The 24,658-nt window shown below is 36.1% G+C and overlaps 1 protein-coding gene across 1 annotated transcript in view; it reads left to right on the top strand.

The window, feature by feature from the left end:
- Positions 1 to 24,658, top strand: part of CSMD3 (CUB and Sushi multiple domains 3) — a gene marked incomplete at its 5' end in the record, with an annotated part of 537,637 nt that overhangs the window by 349,332 nt on the left and 163,647 nt on the right. Inside the window, 2 exons of the mRNA XM_083360336.1 lie at positions 17 to 211; positions 6,121 to 6,237. Of these exons, the coding sequence (XP_083216462.1) occupies positions 17 to 211; positions 6,121 to 6,237 (312 nt within the window). The remainder of the gene's footprint in view (positions 1 to 16; positions 212 to 6,120; positions 6,238 to 24,658) is intronic.

The following is a 24,658-nucleotide window of genomic DNA, read 5'->3' as shown; positions in this document are numbered from 1 at the left end:
TCTGCTCAAATTAAAGCCAAGTTACGTGAGTCATGCTTTGATCCTGGGAATATCATGAATGGTACAAGACTTGGAATGGATTATAAACTGGGATCAACAGTCACATATTATTGTGATGCTGGCTATGTTCTTCAAGGATACTCTACACTTACTTGTATCATGGGAGATGATGGAAGACCTGGATGGAACAGAGCCTTACCTACCTGCCATGGTAAGATTTTGAGAATTTTATCCATCCATCCATCCATCCATCCATCCATCCATCCATCCATCCATGAGGGTGATGATTTTATGGATGCATGATGAATGTATGACTTACATAGATATTCACATGAAGTATTATTTTTCTCCTTTGTTTGGTCCTTACACATGCCGTTATTGATTGCATCAGAGTTGTTCTAATGAATACAGCACCAAGGTATTCTCCTGTTTTCCATTCAGTCCTCTGGAATACTGTCTCAAACAACAAGAACACCAATGGGACAGAGGGATCGGATACTAAGAAAATAATTGTACATATTCTCTGAAAAACAACAACAACCCTGATGTTAGTTGAATATCAGTGTTCTCACTGGAATTCAGACTATTACATCACAAACACTCTAAAGCTGGTCATCCAATGAAACTAAGCTTCAGACAATTTTATACTTAATCTGAGCATTTTTAGTAGATAGCACTTAGACTTTACTATCATAAGAAGCCTGAAGAAATGGATTTTGCATTGTACCAACTATCTAAATAGCTTTTTCAACATGCTACCCATGATGATTACTTGAACTCCTAGAATTATTTCACTATCTATCAGAACTCAAAAAACCCATTACATATCAGTTCATTACATATTGTAACTCAAAAAGATTGAAGTTTTGAAGCAACCTTAGTTATTCAAACATTTTTTTTATATAATTCTATGTATAATTTAGGCAGGAAAGGGACTATGTTTATGAAGGTCAGTTTAAAATCATTTAATGGTTGCTGTGATTAATTTTGGAAACAGATTGAACAATTTAAAGCTCCCATGCAAAAGTACCTTTTATTTTCTCTTACATTCTTTGGACTAGATTCCCTTTAAATTACAATTAAGGTATGAGCTGAGATTTTAAAAAAGGCCTTAAAACACTTCTTTTTCTTTGGGCCTTTATGAAGGAAGCATTTTTTATTTTCACAGCATTGCTTACTGACATAAGTTCTGATGGTGTAGGAATTACATGTTTTTAATTTATTATTTTAAAATTAGGGTATTGATTGTAGTTTGTGATTCATATTGCTTTGCTTACAGAGCAAAAATACTACTATGAAATAAAGACTCTACTTAATTTATTGCAAGAGGTCAGCAATTATTCAACATTGCACAGATATTGATTTGGGTTCTATGGCCCCTTCTGACAGCTTTTCCTTGGAAGATGAGGATGAGCCAATGATCCTCAAAAAGCCTGACTCAAAAGTCCAGACCAATTTCTCTGGAGGAAATCATGAGGTCTTGGAGACTGTCAGGATTAAGAGTTAAAATATCCAGGGATATTGCAAGAACATGCTGAGACTAATAAAAGGAAGACTAATGAAAATGGGGGATAAGGTGGGGTAGGGGCTTCAAAACTCTAGTATAAAAAGCTTTCTATCTTTCTTTTCTGGGGGGGGGGGAAACTAATCCTAGAATTGTTTATTGCGGCTTTGTCTTATATGCTAAAGACTAACTGAACTCTTTCATTAGAGCACAGGGTCAAACTCGATTGCGTCACATGACGTATCGTGATGTATCATGACTTTTTTGCCTTTGTGGAGCTGGGGTGGATGTGGCCTGCACATGACACATCCAGCCCATGGGCTGCCAGTTTGACACCCCTGCATTAGGGTCTCTGAACCTTGGCCTGACTCTTTGTTATATAGCACTTAGCAATAGCACTTAGACCTATATACTGCTTTGTAATGCTTTACAGCCATCTCTAAGCAGTTTACAAAGTCAGCATATTGCCCCCAACAATCTGGCTCCTCATTTTGCTGACTTTGGAAGGATGGAAGGCTGAGTCAACCTTGAGCTGGTCAGAATCGAACACCTGACAGTGAGCAGTGAGTTAGCCTACAGTACTGCATTCTAACCACTGCGTCACCAAGGCTCATATACCATGTCTCATCTTCAGGCATTGCAATACAATTATTGGACTGCTATCTTGGACTGGGTTTTGATTATACTTGCCCAATCCCCATTTCATAAAACATTTCAGATTTCAATAGAAGATAATGTGTGTCTCAGGGTTGAACTGTGGAATCTGACTGCAGAGTCCAAACAACAACCATGAGGGAACCAAGAATATCACATCTCTCTTTGTTTGTTTGTTTTTTCTTTGTGTGTGCGATTATACAGAAAGCAACCGAATTGCTAAGACTTGATAATCCATCATCTTTTAGCATTCTGATAGGATTAAATGAGATTTTATGTATTTTGCAAGGGTTGATGTTTTTGCTGCCCGCTCCTAAGCAAATCTGTAAGTCTGTGACTTATGTGCTGTGACATTCTGGTGCCACTGAATTTGTAGTTTTATGTAAGTACCTGACATTTTACTTCTGAATGCAAAGAATAGGTTTCCACATGGCAGAATTGCCCTGATTAAATCAGCAGGTCAGAAGATGCAGCTGAATTGCAAAGAATCCAAGTAATAATCTATGGGTTCTAGACCAAAATCAATGATATATACTTACTTTGAATCATGACCCATCAGTTGTACAGTAAACCAAATATTATCTTCATCAATTCAATATCCTATCATAAAGTTTTGAGAAAGTGTATTTCTCCTGAAATTAAACTAAGGACTCAAAAAAGGAAACATATGTACTTTAAACATTTCTCCACTTTGCCTTTAGCTAACATCCTTATTTTATATGACCTTGAAGCCTTTTTCATACAAAAGTGACACAAAGGAAGTCCATAGTCTCATTCTATCATGAATAAATGCAAATATTAACCAAATAAATATACTGAATCATTTGACATTTCATGATAGCTGTTAAAACCAAAGTAGTTAAGGTTTGTGGATTATATATTTTTTCCACATAGGATATGTAATTTCTTTGACAGTGTCAACAAGTGTACTTACTTTCAATCACACTATGTAAGTTTTACCTTTCATGAAACTATTATTTATTGTTTATAAGTAAGTACTTTATTGCTCAGTGTGGTGGAAAACCCATTTCATGCTAAGAAGAATTTACATCATTTTGCAATTCTTGCTGAGTCCAAAGGCAAAAACGCCATACATTTTTCTTCCTTTTTAAAAATTAAGTCTACCATATGTTATTTATTTTTGAGAAAGAAGAAGAATTATCTTTGAGAGACTACCACTCAAGTGGCTGAAAAGTATTTATTCTTGCAAATATGTACAAAAAAAGAAAGTATTCCTCATTAGACTTATAAAAAAAATATCTGCAAACTGCAGAGCACTTGCAATTGCTAGTAATTATGCTTATGGATGGCATTCATACGCAGAAAACATTGTAAATTTGAATAATAACTCATCATCCAAGAGCAAAGCATACATTTTCATTATATAAAGTATATATTTTATGTGGATATATGTTACAATTATTGCCAGTCCAAGTCAAATCAAACATTATTTGATATAGTTTTGATTTTGTTTTCCACATGAAGAAATAACTCAGCTTGTTTTTAAGAATGCTGGTAAAATTTGTTGATTTCCCTTTGTGCATGGTTAATATGCAAAAAAGACCATATTGATTTACCATCATAGTTTATCTTTTCTCAAATAATAACAACTGCAACAGTGACTGCAACTGTATATATTGAGATATGAATTAGAGACCTGTGCCTACAAAAGTGGTTTCTATCTACTCCTTTTGTCCTCCCGTGTTTACAGTTTGTCTGAACCAAACCATTTGTGTTTTGGTGTTTGCACAAAAATGCAAACCTTTGCTATACAAAATTATCCAAAGGATACAAAGACAGATAACTGATGCATCTATCAGGAAATGAAGCTGAATTCCATCAAATCCTTTCCTTCTACTTTCTTTAGGGTTTAATGAAAGGGGTGGATGAATTAAGAGTGTGATGGGAGTGAATAAATACTTGCTTGTTGCAGTAGAATAGTGCAGAGCAGGGGTCTCCAAACTTGGTAACTTTAGGACTTGTGAGCTTCAACTTCCTGAATTTCTCATGGCTGGCTTAAAGTTGCCAATTTTGAAGATACCTGACATAGAGTAAAATATCCCCTTAGTTCACTTTAAACTCTTTGCTCAATAGAGAGGAACAACAACTACTACTACAAAATCACCTTTTCCCAGATTTACAGAAAATGAATAATCTTTCACTGTGTGATAAAAAAGGTTATCTCTACACCAGGGGTCTTAAAAATTGGCAACTTTGAGCCAGCCATGAGAAACTCTTTGCAAATACAACTGAAACATAAGCTGATTAGAAAAAATGTTGTACACTAATGTTAATGTTACTTGTATAAATACTAGAAAAATCTTTACATTGAACTTTGTATGTATTTAAAGTTCTAAGAACTGTATTTACTCAAAGTTGGCAAAAGGAAAATTCTATTGGAAGAAGAGAAGATCAAGGAAATGTATCACTAAATAGTATGTTGATTATGGAATCATAGAAACTAACTATTATTGATTGTTGTTAAATATATGAACCCAGACAACACATTGTTTACCAAGTACTAAAGATTGTTATTGTAAACGTTGGTAAAATATATTTAAAAAGCATATTACTAGCAACTGCAAGAGCTCTGCAGTTTGCAGATATATTTTTGTATAAGTCTAATGAGGAATACTTTCTGTTTTGTACATATACATATACAAGAATAAATGTTTGTAACATAATGGAGTAGAGAACACTGAATTAGCAAATGTACAAATATGTTTATTTAATATATTTAAAGACAATTCATTTCAAGGCTTTTTAAAGAATAATGTTACTGAGTGACAATTTGCATAGATTTGTACTTTGGGGTTCATAATAAAATATTGTACCATCTATGCTGGCTAAACTTCTCTGCTGCAGTTAGGAATAAAATAAATATGCTAAAATATCCCTGAGCTCAACTGTATTTGAAATTGATACTTTCACATAAGACTGAGCCACTAGATAATGTAATTAAAGCTTTATTACTGTTCAATTTTATTACAAATTCCATATGTAATTTGACACAAAGTACTGCTTTGACGTTGTGTTGAAAAATCTAATAGAATTTGCATATCAAATTTACTTCGTTTAGAAATGCATGCTTGTGAAAATGCTTTCCTTAGTCTCTTCCTCATTTTACACTTTATGTAAATGACCTTGTGTGTATCTAAATTCTAAGTATTTTATTCAATATGTATTTAATAATGGATATCAAAATAAAATAAATCAATAGTTATGTGTTCCACAATCTGAATTTCAAATCCATTGATTTTCTAGTTTTGTAGCACTATAACTTTTAAACAACAAAGAATTGTAGTTTGGTATATATTTTTGCCCTTCATAAGATTTGATAGAAATAAATTCTCTGGGAATAAATTAAATAAACAAACACAGCAGGGAAGTACTCCATATGTGTTCATTCAAATTCATGGGATGGTGGAATTCATTTGCACTCAGGTAGGCTTTAGATGATGTAATGCCACTTCCTGGTCTTTATCCTGTTCTTCATCTCTCCACCCTGTCTCTCCATAGACCCCCCAATGTAGCTAGCTGGGGAATTCTGGGAGTTGACCTCTATCCATCTGAAAATTGCCAAGGTTGAGAAATACTGTAAATACCTACACTTGCAAGTCAATAGAGTAGTGTTTGACTTTCAACCATTTGTTTAAGGACCATTCAACGTTATGACAGCCATAAGTTGAAGATTACCTGTAAAGCATTCTAAGAGCATTCCTTGTTCTGGCTATCAAACTTGACAATAGCATTGCGATAATTAAAAGGACTTATTTGTTTGTTTACTCAGAAAGTGGGGGGAAAAAACCCTACATGAAATATGTGATTTAATCCATTTGAAGATAGAGTTTATTTATTTTTCTAATTTGTTTTTGAAGGTAGAGTTTATTTATTTTGCTTATTCGTTAACTCTACTTTTTCCTACCATATTGTGAAATAAATTGTTTTTTTTTACTTTGTAGCACCTTGTGGAATACGTTCCACAGGTTCTGAAGGAACTGTTTTATCGCCAAACTACCCTAAAAACTATAGCATAGGACATAACTGCATTTACTCCATTGCAGTTCCTAAAGAATTTGGTAAGTAGCAGCTTTTTTTCCCTTTTATAAATTATATTGATACCATGGAGAAATCTATATGATACATCTGAAACCTTCATTCAAACATCTAACTCCTAGTTTTGATTCCAACTATCAGCTTGTTATATAGGCAAATTATTTCAGTCCTATAGCTCAATGTAGTTGTGTTTTGGAAAGAAGTATATTCTCAGAGAAGATATTGCATTCATTTTACCTCATTATTTTTATAAAACATTTTGCAGTTAGTATGCCAGGACTCTGGTTACTTAAATGTAGCATATGTTAAACCAGAACCGCAACATGCATATGTTTGAATGATGGGAGAAAAATAGTATTATAAAAAATGTGTATTGGATAACATCAAGCACAGATTTATGTATGAGAATTCATGAAGAACAAAAGGAAACTAGACTCATATAGAAAATTGCCATTCAATAGTTCAATTTTAATTTCAGTTACTGAAAAGCTGTCTTATATGTTGTGTTCCTGAAGCAGTGGGAATAATCTGCCCTGGGTACAAGCAACTCAGAGATATATTATCTGAGGACAAAAATCAGTAGTGTCTGTGGAGGTAGTTGTATTAGTGCACTGGCTAGTTGTTTGGCATGGCATAGAAATAGAGATAAATAAGGGTGGGCTACTGGTGGTATGGTTAGGCAAGTCTGGATCTTGCAGCTACTACTTAACCCCCTAATCTTCTCTGAGTGTCAAATATTTATTTATTTATTATTTATTTATTTATTTATTTGATTTATATACCACCCTTCTCCCGAATGCTAGGTGATCCACTGTGTCACATATAATGTTGGGTGCTTGAAACTGAACAATGGGATCTAGTGATTCCATTTTGCTTAGACTCCAGTTTCCTAGTAAGGTGAATATTTTCTCAAACAGTGGTGTCTTCAGGGATTTTGGAGTTCCAGAAAGCTGATTGTGACCTGTTCAATGCATAGCTACTAACTTTAAATAATACATTTTCACAGCATACAGTTATAAACACAAAGCAAATGGCTATTGAGTGGGATTCTGAAAATTCAAATTGCTAAGAATTGGAGCAATGTTGAATTTTTCAATGTGTTGTTCTAACCATCAAGCTAAACATTATTTATTTTGAAAATGAGAAAATAGCTTGATGTATATTCTCCTGAAAAAGTTGCTACTAGTAAAAATGGCCTCTCACAGGTTTGATTAACTGATTCGTGTCAAAGTAAAGTCATATATCTTAAAGTATCTACAACAGCAATCATTGGCTTGAAATGTGGGAAAAATGAGATGATTATAGCCTTTCAGTTTTTACTTGCATGGAGTACATACAACATTGATCATCCAATCACACCCATCATTATGAAAACAGTAGCAGTTGCTTAGGACATTCTGATGTCTCCTGCTAATCAAGTCCAGCATTTGGTGACGTCTTCATGGAATTTCTATGTAGTTTTGCTGGTAGAAATACTGATGTATTTTGTCATTATCCATTCCACCTCTTCTTATTTTCAATTTTCTAGCCAAGTCTATGTCCCTAATTTGGGGTTTGTAAAAGTTGGATCCCCTATCCAATCAACCTAGGTTAGCTTAGTCAAGCTGAAAGCCTGAGTAATAATTTGGAGGTTGACATTCTGGATGTTTGAACAATAAAAAGAAGTTTTAAATATATGTTTGATGCTTTCCCTTCTTTTTGATGTGTACATGTATAGTTTATAGGCATGGACCTGTGTACTAAACTTTTGGTATATTTTCTCAGAGTAATCTTTTTAAAAAATTATAAGTCATTTCAAAAAAATCAAATAAATTTCATGTAAGACTGTTTCTATGAGCAAAAACTGAATGCAATGAACTATCAGAGTGTTAAAATGTGTTTATATAATATATTCTACAGGAAAATTCACATATAATAAAAGATACAAAATTTGTTTACATACTGTATATTAGAATAGAAATTATGCATACAGAGAAGCAGGTGTTTGTGGGGTGGTAGGTATATGTATGCATTTTGTTTCAAAATAAGTGATCTACATAAAATAATGAGTTTTGCACTCATTCCATTTCCTATTTCTGATTTTTTTTCCTGTTTTTCTTCAGTTCTTTCTCCATCTCATTTATCTTTATTTCTTGGAACTGTCTTGATCCTGTTTGCCTTTGATCACATTGATGCTTTCTCAGAGTTTTGTCATACTTTGTGTAACTATGGAGTTACCTTAATTCAGTGCAAATGCTTTGTTTGATAAGCTGATTTCTTATTCTTTTGGTTTCTTCTTTGAATTTTTTTTCTATTTTCCAATTTCTTGTCCTTTAAACTATTTCCTCTCCTTATATGCATTTTCCATAATTTTATGCAAGGGATTTTAAAAATTAAGCCGTATACTTTACTTTAGTTGTGATACAAAATTTGCAGTTAGAGATGTCTTTTGAAGACAGTAACTGTGTTTTTTTCTTTAATGGCTGTGTGAATTTTGTTAGTTTGGATTGTTCTTTTGTCTTTGTGAATCCTGTCACACAAAGTCTTTACTACATAACTGCTTATTGTATGACACTATTTTAATTTCAGTCACTGAAAGCTGTGTTATATTTTGTGCCCCTGTAAATCAGTTCCAATGTGTTGCAAAGTTTCTTCTTCACAATCCTCAGAAATTCAGCACCATTTATGGGTTTCATATGGATAAAACTTCATTTCCAGCAAGTTGATCTGAAGTCTGTGAGTCTCTCTTATCAACAGAGATTGTCTCTGTAAATGACTTTTCAGCTCATGTTTCCACTAGGCCAGCTCCATGCCAATTTTGTTAGCATTGCGGTTTGACATCCGTGCAATATTTTAATGAATTTTCTGGGTGAGGCAGGGAAAATATTCACTGCAAGATTGATCTGGCATCTTAAATATAGGAATGTTTTTTTAGGGTTCTATTGCAAAGGTTAGCTCTTTTAAAAACCATTTTTCCCAAATATTTTGCAAAATAACAAATGCACACAAATACACATTTTTAGCAACATGCACTCGTGTGGGTATAATTTACAACACTGGTTTAGAATAGTGTATATGCCCCAACCTCCAGAAGGGAATCTTATTTACTTCCCTTTTTGGAATCTGAAGGAAAAGAGTGTTGGAAACTCAACCATTATTAGCAAGTTTGAAGTAGAAAAGAGAGCATTGCTGCACAGCATTGTCTGTGGATAACTGTGGATAGCTGTCAGAATCCATTTATATCACATTCATAAATGTATGTTTAAAACATTATCCCCCCCATGGATTCTGCCATCTCCCAAGGAAGGAGGAGCGCATGTGGATCCAGCCTGCCTTAGGTTATTTCAAAGACCAAGGACAACCTTTTGAACTGGGGGAACAAAAGGGAGGGTTAGAGAAGAAGGCATCTGTCCTGTGTGTTCATTTAAATCTGTAGAGGAAGAAGGCAATAACCATAAAGATTCAAAGTTCCTTTTTGCCCACGAAAGGGATGACATGAAGTAAAATGATGGGGGCTGACCAAATGGGGTTTAGGGAAGGGGGGTTGAACCGGGAACTGTTTATAAAGTTTCAATTTGTAAAACAATACTAAGTCCTGTCTTGTATTTCCACAACCAAACATGTCCGAGTAAAAATTCCTTTTAGACTAGAACTGACTCCAAGAGTTTTTGTTTTCCTAATACGTGGATTAGGGTGGGTCCTGACAATAGCTCACATTCAGCATGTTCACTAAGCTGAGGGTGTTTTCTGTTAACAATTTACCTATAGGCGTATTAATAGACTGAAAATGAGATAGTTGGGCTTTCAAGGCAGAAAACAATAGACCTAAGACCATGCAATTACCACAAACGAATGGTGGGGTGTCGGTGGGTGATAAAACTCAGGGTTTAAACTTAGAGATATACATATATCAGCAGAATATTAGAGCCAAAGAAACTAATTTTTGTGGCTTTATAGGCTATTTGTATTTGCAATAAAACACTTGTTTTATTTTCAGTTGAGTACTTAGCTAGATTTGCATTGAGAAAGCCTGTGAATGCAGTTGGTACTCCTAGAAAGATATTTACCATGGCAACAGAGTATGTTCCAATGTAATAATCACCAATCACCAAAATATCAATATTATTTATTATTTATTATTTAAAGGGACACGGTGGCTCAGTGGGTTAGGATGCTGAGCTTGTCGATCAGAAGGTTGGCAGTTTGGCGGGTCGAATCCCAAGTGCCGCTTAGCAGAGTGAGCGCCTGTTACTCGTCCCAGCTTCTGCCAACCTAGCAGTTTGAAAGCACGTAAAAATGCAAGTAGAAAAATAGGGACCACTGCGGTAGGAAGGTAACAGCGTTCCGTGCGCCTTTGGCGTCTAGTCATGCCGGCCACATGATCACGGAGACGTCCTCGGACAAGTGCTGGCTCTTCGGCTTTGAAACAGAGATGAGCACCGGCCCCTAGAGTCGGAAACAACTAGCACGCATGTGCGGGGGAACCTTTACCTTTACTTTACCTATTTATTATTTATTTAAATTTATATACCGCCCTATTCCCGTAGGACTCAGGGCAGTTTACAGGGAAAATTAAAAAACATAGCATACAAAAATTAAAATCAGTTAAAACTATTAATTAAATTCCAGTCCCTGAAATTAAAACTAAAACCCAATTAAATTAAATTAAATTAAAACCCCTCAGTCTGGGCCAAACAGCTTGAAGAGCCAAGTTTTCAAGTCCCGGCGAAATGAGCAAAGGTCGGGGGCAGTCCTGAGTTCCGTGGGAAGTTGGTTCCATAGGGCTGGCGTGCCCACAGAGAACGCCCTTCCCCTGGGAATAACCCACCAGCATTCCTTAACCAGCGGTACCCTGAGAAGGCCCTCCCTATGGGAGCACACAGGACAATGGGAAGTTGATGCCGGCAGCAGGTGTTCCCTTAGATAATCCGGACCCAAGCCATTTAGGGCTTTATAGGTCATTACCAGCACCTTGAATCTCACCCGGAGGGCAACTGGAAGCCAATGCAGCTCACAGAGAAGAGGTGTTACACGGGAGTATCGGGAAACTCCCATAACAACTCGCACGGCTGCATTCTGCACCAGTTGAAGCCTCCGAGTGGTCCTCAAGGGCAGCCCCATGTAGAGAGCGTTGCAGTAGTCTAGCCGGGAGGTCACGAGCGCATGGGTGACTGTGCATAGGGCATCTCAGTCCAGATAGGGTCGCAACTGGCGCACCAGGCGAAGCTGGGCAAAAGCCCCCCTGGTTACGGCTCCTATATGGTCTTCAAAGTTGAGCCGTGAATCCAAGAGAACGCCAAAGTTGCGAGCCCTATCGATGGGGGGTAACACCTCACCCCCCATCATTAATGATGGAACAACCTGGCTTAACTGAGATGCCGGTATGCACAGTCACTCAGTCTTGGCAGGATTGAGACGAAGCCTGTTTCTCCCCATCCAAACCCGGACCGCCTCCAGGCAACGGGACATCACATCGAGTGCATCACTGGGTTGGTTCGGGGTGGAAAGAAAAAGTTGGGTATTATCAGCGTACTGATGATACCCCACCCCAAAACCACGAATGAGCTCGCCCAGCGGTTTCATGTAGATGTTGAACAGGAGAGGAGAGAGGACCAACCCCTGAGGGACTCCACAAATGAGAGGCCTCGGGGCGGACCTCTGCCCTTCTGTCAACACTGACTGCGAGCGGCCCAGGAGATAGGAGGAGGACCACCGTAAAACAGTGCCTCCCACTCCCAACCCCCTGAGACGCTGCAGTAGGATACCATGGTCGATGGTATTGAAAGCCGCTGAGAGGTCTAAAAGGACTAGGACAGAGGAACATCCCCTGTCCCGAGCCTGCCAGAGATCATTCACCAGCGCAACCAATCCCGTCTCCGTGCTGTACTCAGTCCTGAAACCCGATTGGTATGGGTCAAGATAATCAGTTTCCTCCAGGAACAGAGGAAGCTGATGCACCACCACACTCTCAACAACCTTCTCCAAGAAGCGAAGGTTGGAGACCGGACAGTAGTAATTTAAAACAGCCGGGTCCAGGGCAGGCTTCTTGAGGAGGGGTCTCACCACTGCCTCCTTCAAGGCAGCGGGAAAGATACCCTCCTTCAAGGATGCAGTTATTACTGCCTGGAACCAGCCTTGTGTCTCTTCCCGGGCCGCATAAACCAGCCAGGAGGAGCACGGGTCCAGTAAACAAGTGGTGGAGCTCAGTCTCCTCATGATCCTGTCCATGTCATCGGGGAAAACAGGGTTGAACTCAGTCCAGATAACATGCTCAAGACCGCTCAATTCCTCCATGTCAGACTTTGCCCAGTCAGAGTGCAAACCGTTCCGGATCTGAGCAATTTTGTCCACCAGATGATGACTAAACTCCTCAGCCCATCCCTTTAAGGGTTCCTCCATCATCTCCCGATCAAGGAGAGAGCGAGTCACCCTAAACAGGGCGGCTGGGCGATTATCTGTGGACGCGATGAGGGCAGCGAAGTAATTAGACTTCGCCGTCCTCATCGCCGTGAGGTAAGACCTTGTGAAGGCTCTTAGCCGCAATCGGTCAGATTCAGACCAGGTGGACCTCCAACCGGTCTCTAGACCCCGTCTCCAACGCTTCATCTCCCGGAGCTCCACAGAAAACCATGGGGCCCAACGGGATCTGTGCCAGGTCTGGGGTCGCAAGGGTACAACACGGTCGAGTGCCTCGGTGGCCGCCCTTTTCCAGGTATCCACCAAGGCATCAACCGGGCTGTGAGTGAGGGAGATAGGTAAAGACCCAAGCGCTGTCTGGAACCGTTCTGGGTCCATTAGGCGCCTGGGACGGAACCACCTGGTCGGTTCCACAACCCGGCGGTGGGGGGTGGCATAGCGGAAGACCAGCCGCAGGAGATAATGATCGGACCATGACAGGGGGACAATAGTTGGCAAGCCCCCTCCCAAATCATCCAACCATTGCCCAGATAGAAAAATCAGATCGAGAGTGTGACCCACCCCATGAGTCGGGCCCTGAATTACTTGGGTCAGGTCCATGGCCATCATGGAAGCCATGAACCATGAATTATTGATATTTTCTTTACTCTAGAATCCTAAAATTTGACTGAGATGTATTCAAATTTACTTTGATTGCTTTAAAAAATCAGCATCTCTTTTTGTATATGTTGAACATAGCTATATTGTCCATATATTCTGGTACACAGTACAATGCCTGTTCATTTTATTAATTTATGATTCAGTATATTATATAATCCCAGGAAGTGAGTAAAGTTAAAAACCTAATTAAGCCAGATGTGCAAACTCAAGACATTCTATTTTTACTAAATCAGAGTATAATAGATCCTTTTGTATCTAGATGTAATTATGAAAACATTGAATTTAAATAATCCTACCTTGACTTGATTAACCTTGACTTCAAAACTGGAAAAACTAGAGAAATCCAACAAATTTTTTGAAATCATCCTATTTATGTCTTTATGGTTTTAATTTACTGCTTTCACTGAATAATAAAAGACAGTAGTCAAAAACCAGTCTATACCAAAATATAAAAGTAAAATACAATTCAGCATTCATTCAATTATTTTTGTAAATAACCACCTAATTCCAAAATACTAATGTTACAAACCTCCATTTTTAATGTTAATATTTTGGTATTTTAGCTTATTACATGGTTTAGAATATAGAGTGCTAGGGTACTGTATTCTCACAAATCATTATGCAAGTAACTTCTTTTGATATCTACAGGCGATATAACAGTATTTAGGAACACTCAGAAAGTGTTTCAATTCTATCAGATAGAAGATGCTAGTGATAAAATGAGTTTAGCGTAACATGCAATTAATGCTGATTAATAGTGTGTTAGTTTTCGTGCTACAGGGTCACTATGGGGAAAAAAAGAACACTGGCTTCATTTTTTACTACTTTCACATACTTCTAACAGGGCCAACAAAAATTGTAAGAAGAAAGAAGATTTCTCTATTAGGTTCTCTGTAACACTGAATTTTAGAGTATCATTTGTGAGGATTCTTTATATAGAACGACAAAGAACCGGCCTCAAGTCTTTTGTAAAAAATGAAAGTGAGCTTACATGGCATTTTGAGGATCCCCTCCAAATATGAGTGGGGAACCACAAATTTTGTGGAGTAGGAAGCAGTTTCTAAAGGGGAAAATATGGTCTTCAATACCCAATTTGCCATATATGGGTATGTTTGTTTGTTGTGGGTTTTTTTTTGTGTGTGTGTGTGTGTGTCATTTTCATTTTAAAGTCTTCTGATATTTTCCTTTTTCATTTCCTTGTTGGAGTTTTTTATTTGTGAACTTGCTATCCATATTATTTATGTTAAATCATCTTTTAGACACACTGCCTCCCTTTCTTATACAATTTTTAAACCACTTGTCAAACTAGCCATTTGAGTGCAACAAAAGAGCAAAGTCCAAGACAAGAAAAGATTGGATTAAAATGAAAACACAATTGCTATTTATTTCTTATATATTTACTCCTGGGAACCAACAGAAGACCTTGACAACTCAACTTGGGACTTAATATTCTTGTAGTTAATCTTTAAAGGTGCATGAAATTAATTATAAGTACAGAAACATACCTGGTTGCTAAGATTTAACACCAATTTGATGGCACCTAATCAATCCATCCACCAATCAATTATACCTAATATATCAATATTCTGTGTGTGATTTCATACAGAGCCCAACCATGTCTAAAGATTTTTATCTGAAATTTTATACTTGCTAATATAAATAAAAAAAATCAATCATTATTAGAAGAGTTAATTAGCAACATTGTAAAAAAAGTAAACCATCATAATTGTTTCTTGAATATGACGGAAGAAGTGACATATCTTGACATCAAATTATTTGGATGATTATATTTTATAGAGTATAAGTAAAAGCTATTTCACTTTCAAATTTTCACTGCTAACTTTCTGTGGGGGGGGAAATCACTGCAGTGGAGCTTGTTCTCAGTGTTTCATTATTCTGTCATGCAGAATCAGAACTTCAATATTTCATACAGTGATGGGCTTAAGCAAGAAGATAAATGATTCACAAAAACACGCAGCATGCAGTAGACAGAATCTTTATTTGTAAACATAGGAGACTCATCATCTTTGACACACTCCCACTGATACTGCAGAAGGGTGCAATGATAACTAATTGTTTAACTTTGAAGTCCTTCACTGATTAAAATTAAATGGCAGCTGCTTAATTTTAATCTCTCCCTCACTCTCTCTTTGACTCACAGGATATAATTTGTATTTAATGATGGAACATGCATTAATAAGCTCTCTAAAGTTTACAAGTTTGTTCTATGGTATAATAAAGGTATTTTTACTGATTTCCTGAAGGCAAAGTGAAGAAATCCAAAAGCAGTGTGCATTTATGGTCCAGAAGTCAGAGTCCGTTTATTTAAAAGAAATTAATGGACAATTATAAACTAATAATGTTATTTTATAACATCCAAATTAATATAAATTTCTTTAGTTATAACCCTCAATATTTCTATTAAGCAAATTGCAAATCCTGATGATACCAGTTAAAAACTTTGTCACTGTTAGTGTCCCTTTAAGAATTTGATCATAAGATATTTAACATACAATGGATTAGAGTGCCCAGGGAAAAGATGTTGAAATGGGATTAATTAATTCTTACACAAACAAAGATAAAACGTACAAAAGAGGAGTATATGACCACTGACTCTATGCCATAATTACTATGTGAATGCCTTGTTTTCCATAACATCATACATATAAATATAAATATTCAGATATTATCAGTGTAATGTTAAAGGAAAAGACTTTCTCATAACTTATTCTAAAATATACTGCAGCACAAGATACTTTTGACTTGCACGTCTTGGTGGATAATCTCTGAATTCCTCTATTCAGTTTGAATGATTGTTGAGGGATAAGTTAAACCAAATAAGCATGTCAGATTTTGTTCCCTATCTGCCAACAAGATTGTCCAGGAATTGATATAATCCCCCAAAGGGCCTAATGTTAATTGGCGATCAGATATTGTAAATATATATATAATTTATACCATAATTTAACAGTGGTTTGTTAAACAGGAATCCGAGGTCTCACCCAGCACCAAGAAGGAGGCAGAGACCATTTCTCTCTAGTCACATATTTATTCAGATCTGGACAAAGGTGGGTCCTCCCATAAAGCAGGAAGAATCACAAATGATTTATTCAGTATGTCTTTATACTTTACTTGCTTACCCAAGCAGGAAATACAGCTATTTGCACAAAAATAGATAAAAAGCAGAAGTTGCTACAATGTTGTTGCTCATCAAGTACACTTAGAAAGAAGTGTATTTAGCAAGCCCATTGTGCCCTATCTGTAGTTTCCTGTCATGCCTCCCCTGAGCTATGGACAGTTGCATGTTATTACAACTCCTGTATTCTCTTTAATCCAGCTGTTTCAATGCAAGAATCTTGTTCATCGAAAAGCCAATCAACAGATTAATCAGACTAAGTTAGAAAGAAGAAATAACCTATTTTTAATAACATAACTTTATTTGGGACATAATTGGAAACAAAGAAACAATGAAGGGGACTTAGCTTGTAATAAATGATGATTGTCTTTAATCCCTTCAATCCAGACTGCCACCTCATAGGTAAATTTAGCCGCCAAAAAACTCAAATTAGTACTGAATGGTGTTGGTTCCCCTTTAATATGGAAGAGTTATAGTAGAGAAATCTCACCATGCCTCATAGATGGTATATTTATTTTAAAAACTCAAGAGTGCTCTGAGGCATTTTGGAGGGATTCAGTTCTAAAGAACTGTTGTAAAATGTATTCATATCCATAATTCCAATTATGCAGTACTGAACCATTCTTTCAGTTTGTGGTGATATTTTTCAGGAATTTCCTTCATATTCCTCCCTTAGTCTTTTCTTCTCACAGTCTTTCATTCTGTCTTAATAAGACTTTGCTTCTAATCCCTTGAACCCTAACCGCCCTGAGTCCCTAGGGAGAAGGGCGGTATACAAATCAAATAAAACATAAAACATCATCCTCATTGCCTTCACTATAACTGTTCCAGGTCAACTCAATCTTTTTCAAAATGTAGTGTGCAGAATTGGAAACAATATTTAAGAGTCTGGTTGAATATTCAATCATATATTCAATATTCAAGAGTCTGGCTCAATATTCAAAGTCTGGATGAAGGAGAAGAAAATTTGTGAACCTTCATATAGTTGTCAGGTAAAGACGTCTACAGTAAAAACATAGTGTTGCAAACATTAAGAGTAAATTTCTAGCTAGAGTTGAGTTAATTAAAGTGGATTATCTTAAAAACACTCTCTTTTCTTGTTTCTCACATCTGGACTACATTGTTTCTGTTGGAAATAAGAGACAAACTCATCATTGCTTGCTTTCTTCCCGCCTTCTTCAGTTTTTAACTAAAACGTTTTTCCATGAGGAGAATTTCCAAGTTAGGTTTTCTCCAGTCTGTAAAGATACATTTGATTACTGTTCCCAATGGGCATAACTTTGCAGCTGTCTGTTGACATTTTTTCCCCTAAACCTATTTCTAAAACCCATGAAGGTTGTTTTAAATTTTATCACTGCCTTAGAGGGTATAATATTTTGTATCATCTGAAAATCTGATAAGCATTTCTTTGATGAATTTGATAAGCTTCAGTTTTCCCTAAAATCAAGAGCATCACAATAGTCAGTGTATTATATATTCAGTGCCTATTAATGGAAGAAGGACAGTTCTAAGAAGTTAGTAATAAAAAACAGTAGGAGCCATTGTTTTCCAGAAAATTCTCCTGTTGTTTAAGTTTTTGAATAGGTGAAATACTGTATATCCAAAATGTTCCATGCTCTGTAATATATCTGAAACAAATATAAAAAGGAAATAGTAAGAAATAACATCAACAGGCCACTAAGAATTTGTCATTCAGTGGTCCATATAAGATTGACTATAGCATGCTTCTGAAAATGCAAAGACAAAATTTGTTCTGCCAACTGAAACAAATGCAACCAAACAATCTTGTCAACACAAATTATCTCAGGGAGGTAGTTCAATGATTGTGGACTCTTCAGACAGTTTAAAAGCCATGTCATTCCACTGTTACTTTGGCATTGTCAGTTTTGCTTTAAAATGCCCTTTGTATTGGAAAAAGTAATAGCATAAAAAGAGAGTTGATTAAAGGGCAGAACTCATCGGAGACCATATGAAGCATGACAGAAATACATTAAACTAATATGTTGTTTTAATTATATTCTTAAAGTGTTGCATTTCTCCATTCTTCACAGTATTTCAAAGAACTATTTGATTCATCTGGGAAAACTATATATATTCTTATTAATAAAATAGGTTTTAGAAGAATCTTATGGATAATAATTTCCAATTATTTGTTGCTTTTTAAATAAATAATAATTTATATTGCTGAATCTTCTCCAGTATTATATAATTCCCTGATATTATAAAGATGCTTTCTAAGGAATTCCAGTATTAATTTAAAAGAGCTGTGATTACTGTCACAATTCATTAAAACAGTGATACTATAATATAATAATTATAAAATAATAATTATACTACTATATGATACATTTAGTAAACTAGTAATTATAAGTTTGATATATAAGGTAGACCTTTCTTTGTCTAGATTTTTTTTCCTTCCTTCCTTCCTTCCTTCCTTCCTTCCTTCCTTCCTTCCTTCCTTCCTTCCTTCCTTCCTTCCTTCCCATTGCTTAATTGTTTTTGGAGCATATCCTGGCATTTTCCACTTAATATTTTTTTTTAATAAGACTAGACTTCTACTACTACAGCTGTATTCCTGAAGGCTACATCATATCATATTATAGACTGATTTTTAACTGTGCTAAAACTTTTTAGCACATTTTCCATATAATACCCAATATTTGTGATTATGATTATCAGAGTGATGAAGGACATATGGGGCACCCCATCTCTATTCTTATATACTAATGATGGAAATATTCTGTAACATATGTGGACTGATGTCTTAAAGCACTGATGGCAAACCTTTTAGAGACTGAGTGCCCAAAAATTGTCCCTGCCTGCCCGCAGGGCCACCCACTGCCTCCACGGCCCACCATAGATCGCCATGGCAGCCCAGCAGCACCATGGTGGCCACACCCTCTGCCCATGCCCCGCATCATCTGCGCATGATGGGACACAAGGGCGGAGTCTTGTTGAAGTCTGCCCGGCTGCTATGTCCTTGGCTGCGCTGCTCCACTTGGGCCATGCCCAAGGGCGACTCTCTTCCAGTGGGCTGCTGGCAAGCAGGGGGCTGTGGGGAGAGACGGGGCTGGGGTGACAGCACGCATGCCCACAGAGAGGGCTCTGAGTACCACCTTTGGCACGCATGCCATAGGTTTGCCACCACTGTCTTAAAGCCTTGTTTATTATTCCTTGGAATTAATTATTGTAAAACAAAAGTTGTAGTATTTTCAAGAAAGTGTATGGATTCTCCAAATAGGTGGAAGATCAACAGGAGATCTGTTAAAAAGGTTTAAAATCTTCAATTATCTACATATTCAGTTTCAATCTTCCACTTGTTGGAACAATCAAGTGAGTAAATTTAATGTAACAAGTTCAAAGAGTATCCCTGCAGTTACCAAAGAAGCATGGCAACCATTACATCTCAGCAATAATTAAGTTATTTGAAGACAAAGTTCTGAATCTCATGCATTATGGTACCCAGCTCTTCTAGGCTCAAAAGCAGCTACTTCTAGGCTCAAAAGCAGCTGATCAGAATTTTTAAAATATATACTTTGTATCCTTCATTCAACTCTTAGGATAATATATGACTAGAACTAGGTTGCATCTCCTTTGGGAAGTGTTTGAGACTGTCACTTCAAATTCTTGTTAAAAGAAATCATATGGAGAAACTCTTCAATACACCTTACACTGTTATATAAATTTGTTTCATCTTTAAAAAGACAAATAATAATTATTTGAAATATTGTGTCTTTTACCCTTGATAAAACATTGGCTGAAGACGAAAGGATGTAAGACCAAGACTCATCTTTGTTATGTGCAATTTTGCCTCCCTGTGGCAATATTACTAGATTTGTTTGTTTAAAAAAAAACATTTTACATAGCCCACACAAGACATTTTTCCCCTGGCATGAATCAACATGTTATGCATTTGGGTGGCACCAGGAAGATATACCACTCTCCTTTTTAAACATCATGCTTGTATATGCTCAGAGATGGCAATTGAAATCTTAATAACATGTATTACTACAAAAAAGCCTCATTATATACAATTGAACCTAGTTCAAAGTTCTGAATCTCATGCATTATGGTACCCAGCTCTGTATCTACAAGGATACTTCTAGGCTCAAAATCAGCTGATCAGAATTTTTAAAATATATACTTTGTATCCTTCATTCAACTCTTAGGATAATATATGACTAGAACTAGGGCGTTCTCTGTGGGTGCGCCAGACCTTTGGAACCGTTTACCGGTTGAGCTCCGGATGGCTCCTGACCTTCGCTCCTTCCTCCATGACCTAAAAACTTACTTATTTGAACAAGCCGGCCTGGTCTGATGGGTTTGGGGTATTTTAATATTATTATTTTTGTTAATTTTTACTGTAATTGGGCTGCAATATTTAATTCTTTCTTAACTTTTGTACATTGTATTTTTATTGTATTTATTGCCCTGTACACCACCCTGAGTCCTTTGGGAGAAGGGTGGTATAGAAATTAAATTATTATTATTATTATTATTATTATTATTATTATTATTATTATTATTATTATTATTATTATTATTATTATTATTATTATTATTATTATTATTATTATTATTATTATATCTATTGTTAGAAAATGTGCATATTTATATGAACATGAGATGACTTTTCTTCTTTTGCAACCAATTTTCAAATACCTCCAAGATGGTTGCAACATTTTAATCTATGGCTTATACAACTGTCCAATTCCATTTCAATTACAGATTCTACCAGGCCTGTCTTACACATATGCACACAGACATAAGAAAGAAAGTGTGTCTCTTTTTGTGTGTTCATATTGTCCAGTGTATTTGATATACTTTTAATGATTAAACACATAAAGTTCAAATTCTTTTTTTTTCCTAGAAAAATATAGTTATCATTTTTATTCTGCATTTCCTGTTCCTTTCATTTTTCTATGGCTCAAACATATTTTCCCCAGCCCACTAACTGTTTAATATTAATTGTTTTTTGCATTGGTGGTAAAAAAAAGTAGTCAGAACTTTTAGACTATGATTTGTATACTATAGGAAAGACCTTACAATCTAATTAAAATGAGAAACAGTCAGTCATGGCACAACATAAAATGTTCCATTTATTTTTAGGGCCTAAAAATAGCAACGTAAGTACTAGCTTTAACAATGGGAAAGAACATACTTGTATTGGAAGAGAAGGCACAATCTCCCTTTTATTATTTTATGAAGCTCATTAACTGCAGCCTGCTTCCTTTCTGGCAGTTTGTTAAAAAATCTTTGGAGAACAGTGATCTATGGCTTTTAAATGTCTCTGTAGTTCACTGAGTTCAATGTAATTGTTGCTGAGCCTGGGAAAAAAATGCTATGTGGCTATGTAAAAATGTACAACAGAAAGAAATTAAAGACTAGTTTTCACAGTAGTGGAACTCATAAGACAATTTGCAGGTGAGGAATCATATTAATGAAAGTTCTCCCCTCATTCAAGTTTATTCCACATCTAAAATAAAACTATTCCTAGATAAAGGAAAGTCAGCAACCCATATCTATGTAAATTTTCTACAGAGAATGAGTGAGAGAGACAAAGAGAAATAGATAAGGTATGATCAGGGGATGACAAGACCCATGGAGTGCCAGTATGTATAACTGGTATGGTCTAAATTATAAAGAGTGGCACAGAAGAAAACACAATGGTCAGTCTTGCTGGACAACTACTAAGAAGGACAAGATAAATGCAATGAGTTATTCAATTATGTGACTTTTCATTGCAGGATGAATTTCAAATGCAGGTTTAGCCTTTACTCAAAACACAATGTATTGTGTTTTTATCATGGCATCTGAATTCACCTGTGTTACTTACAGCTTGGTGGAGACTTGAACTCTCTGGATACTGGATGAAGGAGCCTAAATGTCATGATACTGTGAATCTCTGGATATTTTCAGAGTTATATGAAGCATCAGCACTATAGAGATAGATGTAGATATACTGTAGATGCTAGAGAGATAGAGATGATAGGAAGATAAAAAGATAGAGATGGAGCTCAGATGATAGAGAGTTATGTAGATTATGCAAATGTTGTAGATTTTGATATAGATTTAGGTGTCTGTCTCTATGTGTGTGTTTGTGACAAAAAGACAGCCACTAATAATGGAGAAACCAATATATTTCTTTTGGCTTTTCACTTACAAAGTTTTGATATATAAGGGAAAGATGAGGTAATCCCATGTTAGCTATTTTAGCAGTAGCTTTGGTGGGACAAGTCTACTTCTCTTTTGCTGCAGAGCAAAAATAAGTGAGGCTTGATTACACTGTGAATTTTAATTCATAATTCATATATGTCTTCTGCATCAATAAAATAATTGAGAGACATTGATGAGAGACATTGATGAGAGACATTCACATCAATAAAATACAAACAATGAAACAGCACTATTTTGTCAAAAAAAGATCAAATAAATGTTGTAATGACATTTTTTAAATGCTTTCTTCAAAGTTTTTCACTCTTTACTTTAAATTCAAGGTCAACACTGCATCTCTTTAGATGCTGATTGCTTAATGTAAAAAAATTTCAAAATCACTTTAAAGCCTTAGGCTTATGGGAGGAATTTTACGTCAAGAGTACCAGGGAAGTATTTCATTCACTATTACAGTTTTTTATAGATGTGTCCACAAATCAGATTGTGTAACTTTCAAAAGTAATAATTCAGGATAAGAGAGAGTTCTTGCTCTCTTTCGCTCTCTCTTTCTCTCTCCCTCTGTCTTTCTTTCTCCCTTTCGCCCTGTCCCTCTCTCCCTCTCTCTCTCCCCCTGAATAATGCATGAATAACAAAAAGTTGTAATCCACTTTTTAAAATGGGCACCACAACTTGCTCTTTGAAATAATTATTCTTTGTTTTATTGAAGCTTGATCTATTCGAGATAGGAAAAATTGTCATTAGGATGGATGGCTTTCAAATCACTGCCCAAGGATATATGCATTATGGAACTTGACATTTCAAAAATGGTAATAATAGTGACTGCTTTGAACACAGATAATTTCCAGAAAATATCAGTGTTTCAGTTTAGTACTTTTAATACATTTTGCAGCTCAAATTCAACTTGACAAAAAGGTTTGTTAGTCTGATTAGTATATGTGTGTGTGAGAGAGAAACAGACATACAGTCAGACACACACTCAGAAATACACACAGAGAGACAGAGAGAGAAATTTCTCTGGGTGAGGGGTGACATGATAGCAGTGTTCCAATATCTCAGGGGCTGCCACAAAGAAGAGGGAGTCAAGCTATTCTCCAAAGCACCTGAAAGCAGGACAAGAAGCAGCAGATGGAAACTAGTCAAGGAGAGAAGCAACCTAGAACTAGGGAGAAACTTCCTGACTGTTAGAATAATTAACCAGTGGAACAACCTGCCTCCAGAAGCGGTGAATGCTCCAACACTGGAAGTTTTTAAGAAGAGACTGGCCAGCCACTTGTCTGAAATGGTATAGGGTTTCCTGCCTGAGCAGGGGGTTGGACTAGATGACCTCCAAGGTCCCTTCCAACTTATTATTATTATTATTATTATTATTATTATTATTATTATTATTATTATTATTATTATTATTATTATTGTTATTATTATTATTATTATTATTATTATTATTATTATTATTATTATTATAATATATGCCCATATGTTACTGTTATTATATTGCTCAGAACACACGTAAAATATATGTGAAGAGAATAGAGTAGATTTACCCTTCAATAATTACATTAAGTAATTGTACCAATTCAATAACCTAACAACAGAAGCATAGAACAAAGGCTTTATTTTTCCTTTTTAAAACCTTTTTTGGGGATTTCAGGTCCAAATATGGAAATGGTGAAGGAAAGGCATGGCCACTATCCACAGGGCAGTCAACAATATCAAAATGATAGGCTCAAAATCAAAGCCCTGAGCCTATTGTTTATTGTGATTTATGTGGCATTCATTAAAAGGTGTGAGGTTTCGATCATCCAGTCATATCCTTCATTTTGTTGGCATTTATGACTCCTGTGGATTTCCCCTGTAGGGTTCTTGTTCAGTCTGCTAGGTTTTCAGCTTCTTATTTCTTAAAATGATATTAGTTTTTAAGACAGACTATATCTCTAAACACTGCTATCTCATATACATAGTTCAAGCATCTTGCAGTGTGTGCCTTTCCATTCTTCCTCCAGACTCTGGGTCCTTGGTTTCCAAATGAGATGCAAAAGTTGCTCTCATCAGAAAAGAGGACTTTGGACCACTGAGCAACA

The sequence above is a fragment of the Vipera ursinii genome (genome assembly GCF_947247035.1).
Source record: "Vipera ursinii genome assembly, chromosome: 3".
NCBI lineage: Eukaryota > Metazoa > Chordata > Lepidosauria > Squamata > Viperidae > Vipera > Vipera ursinii.
Note: the sequence above shows the minus strand (reverse complement) of the source record. Positions and strands in the feature narration are given on the sequence as shown.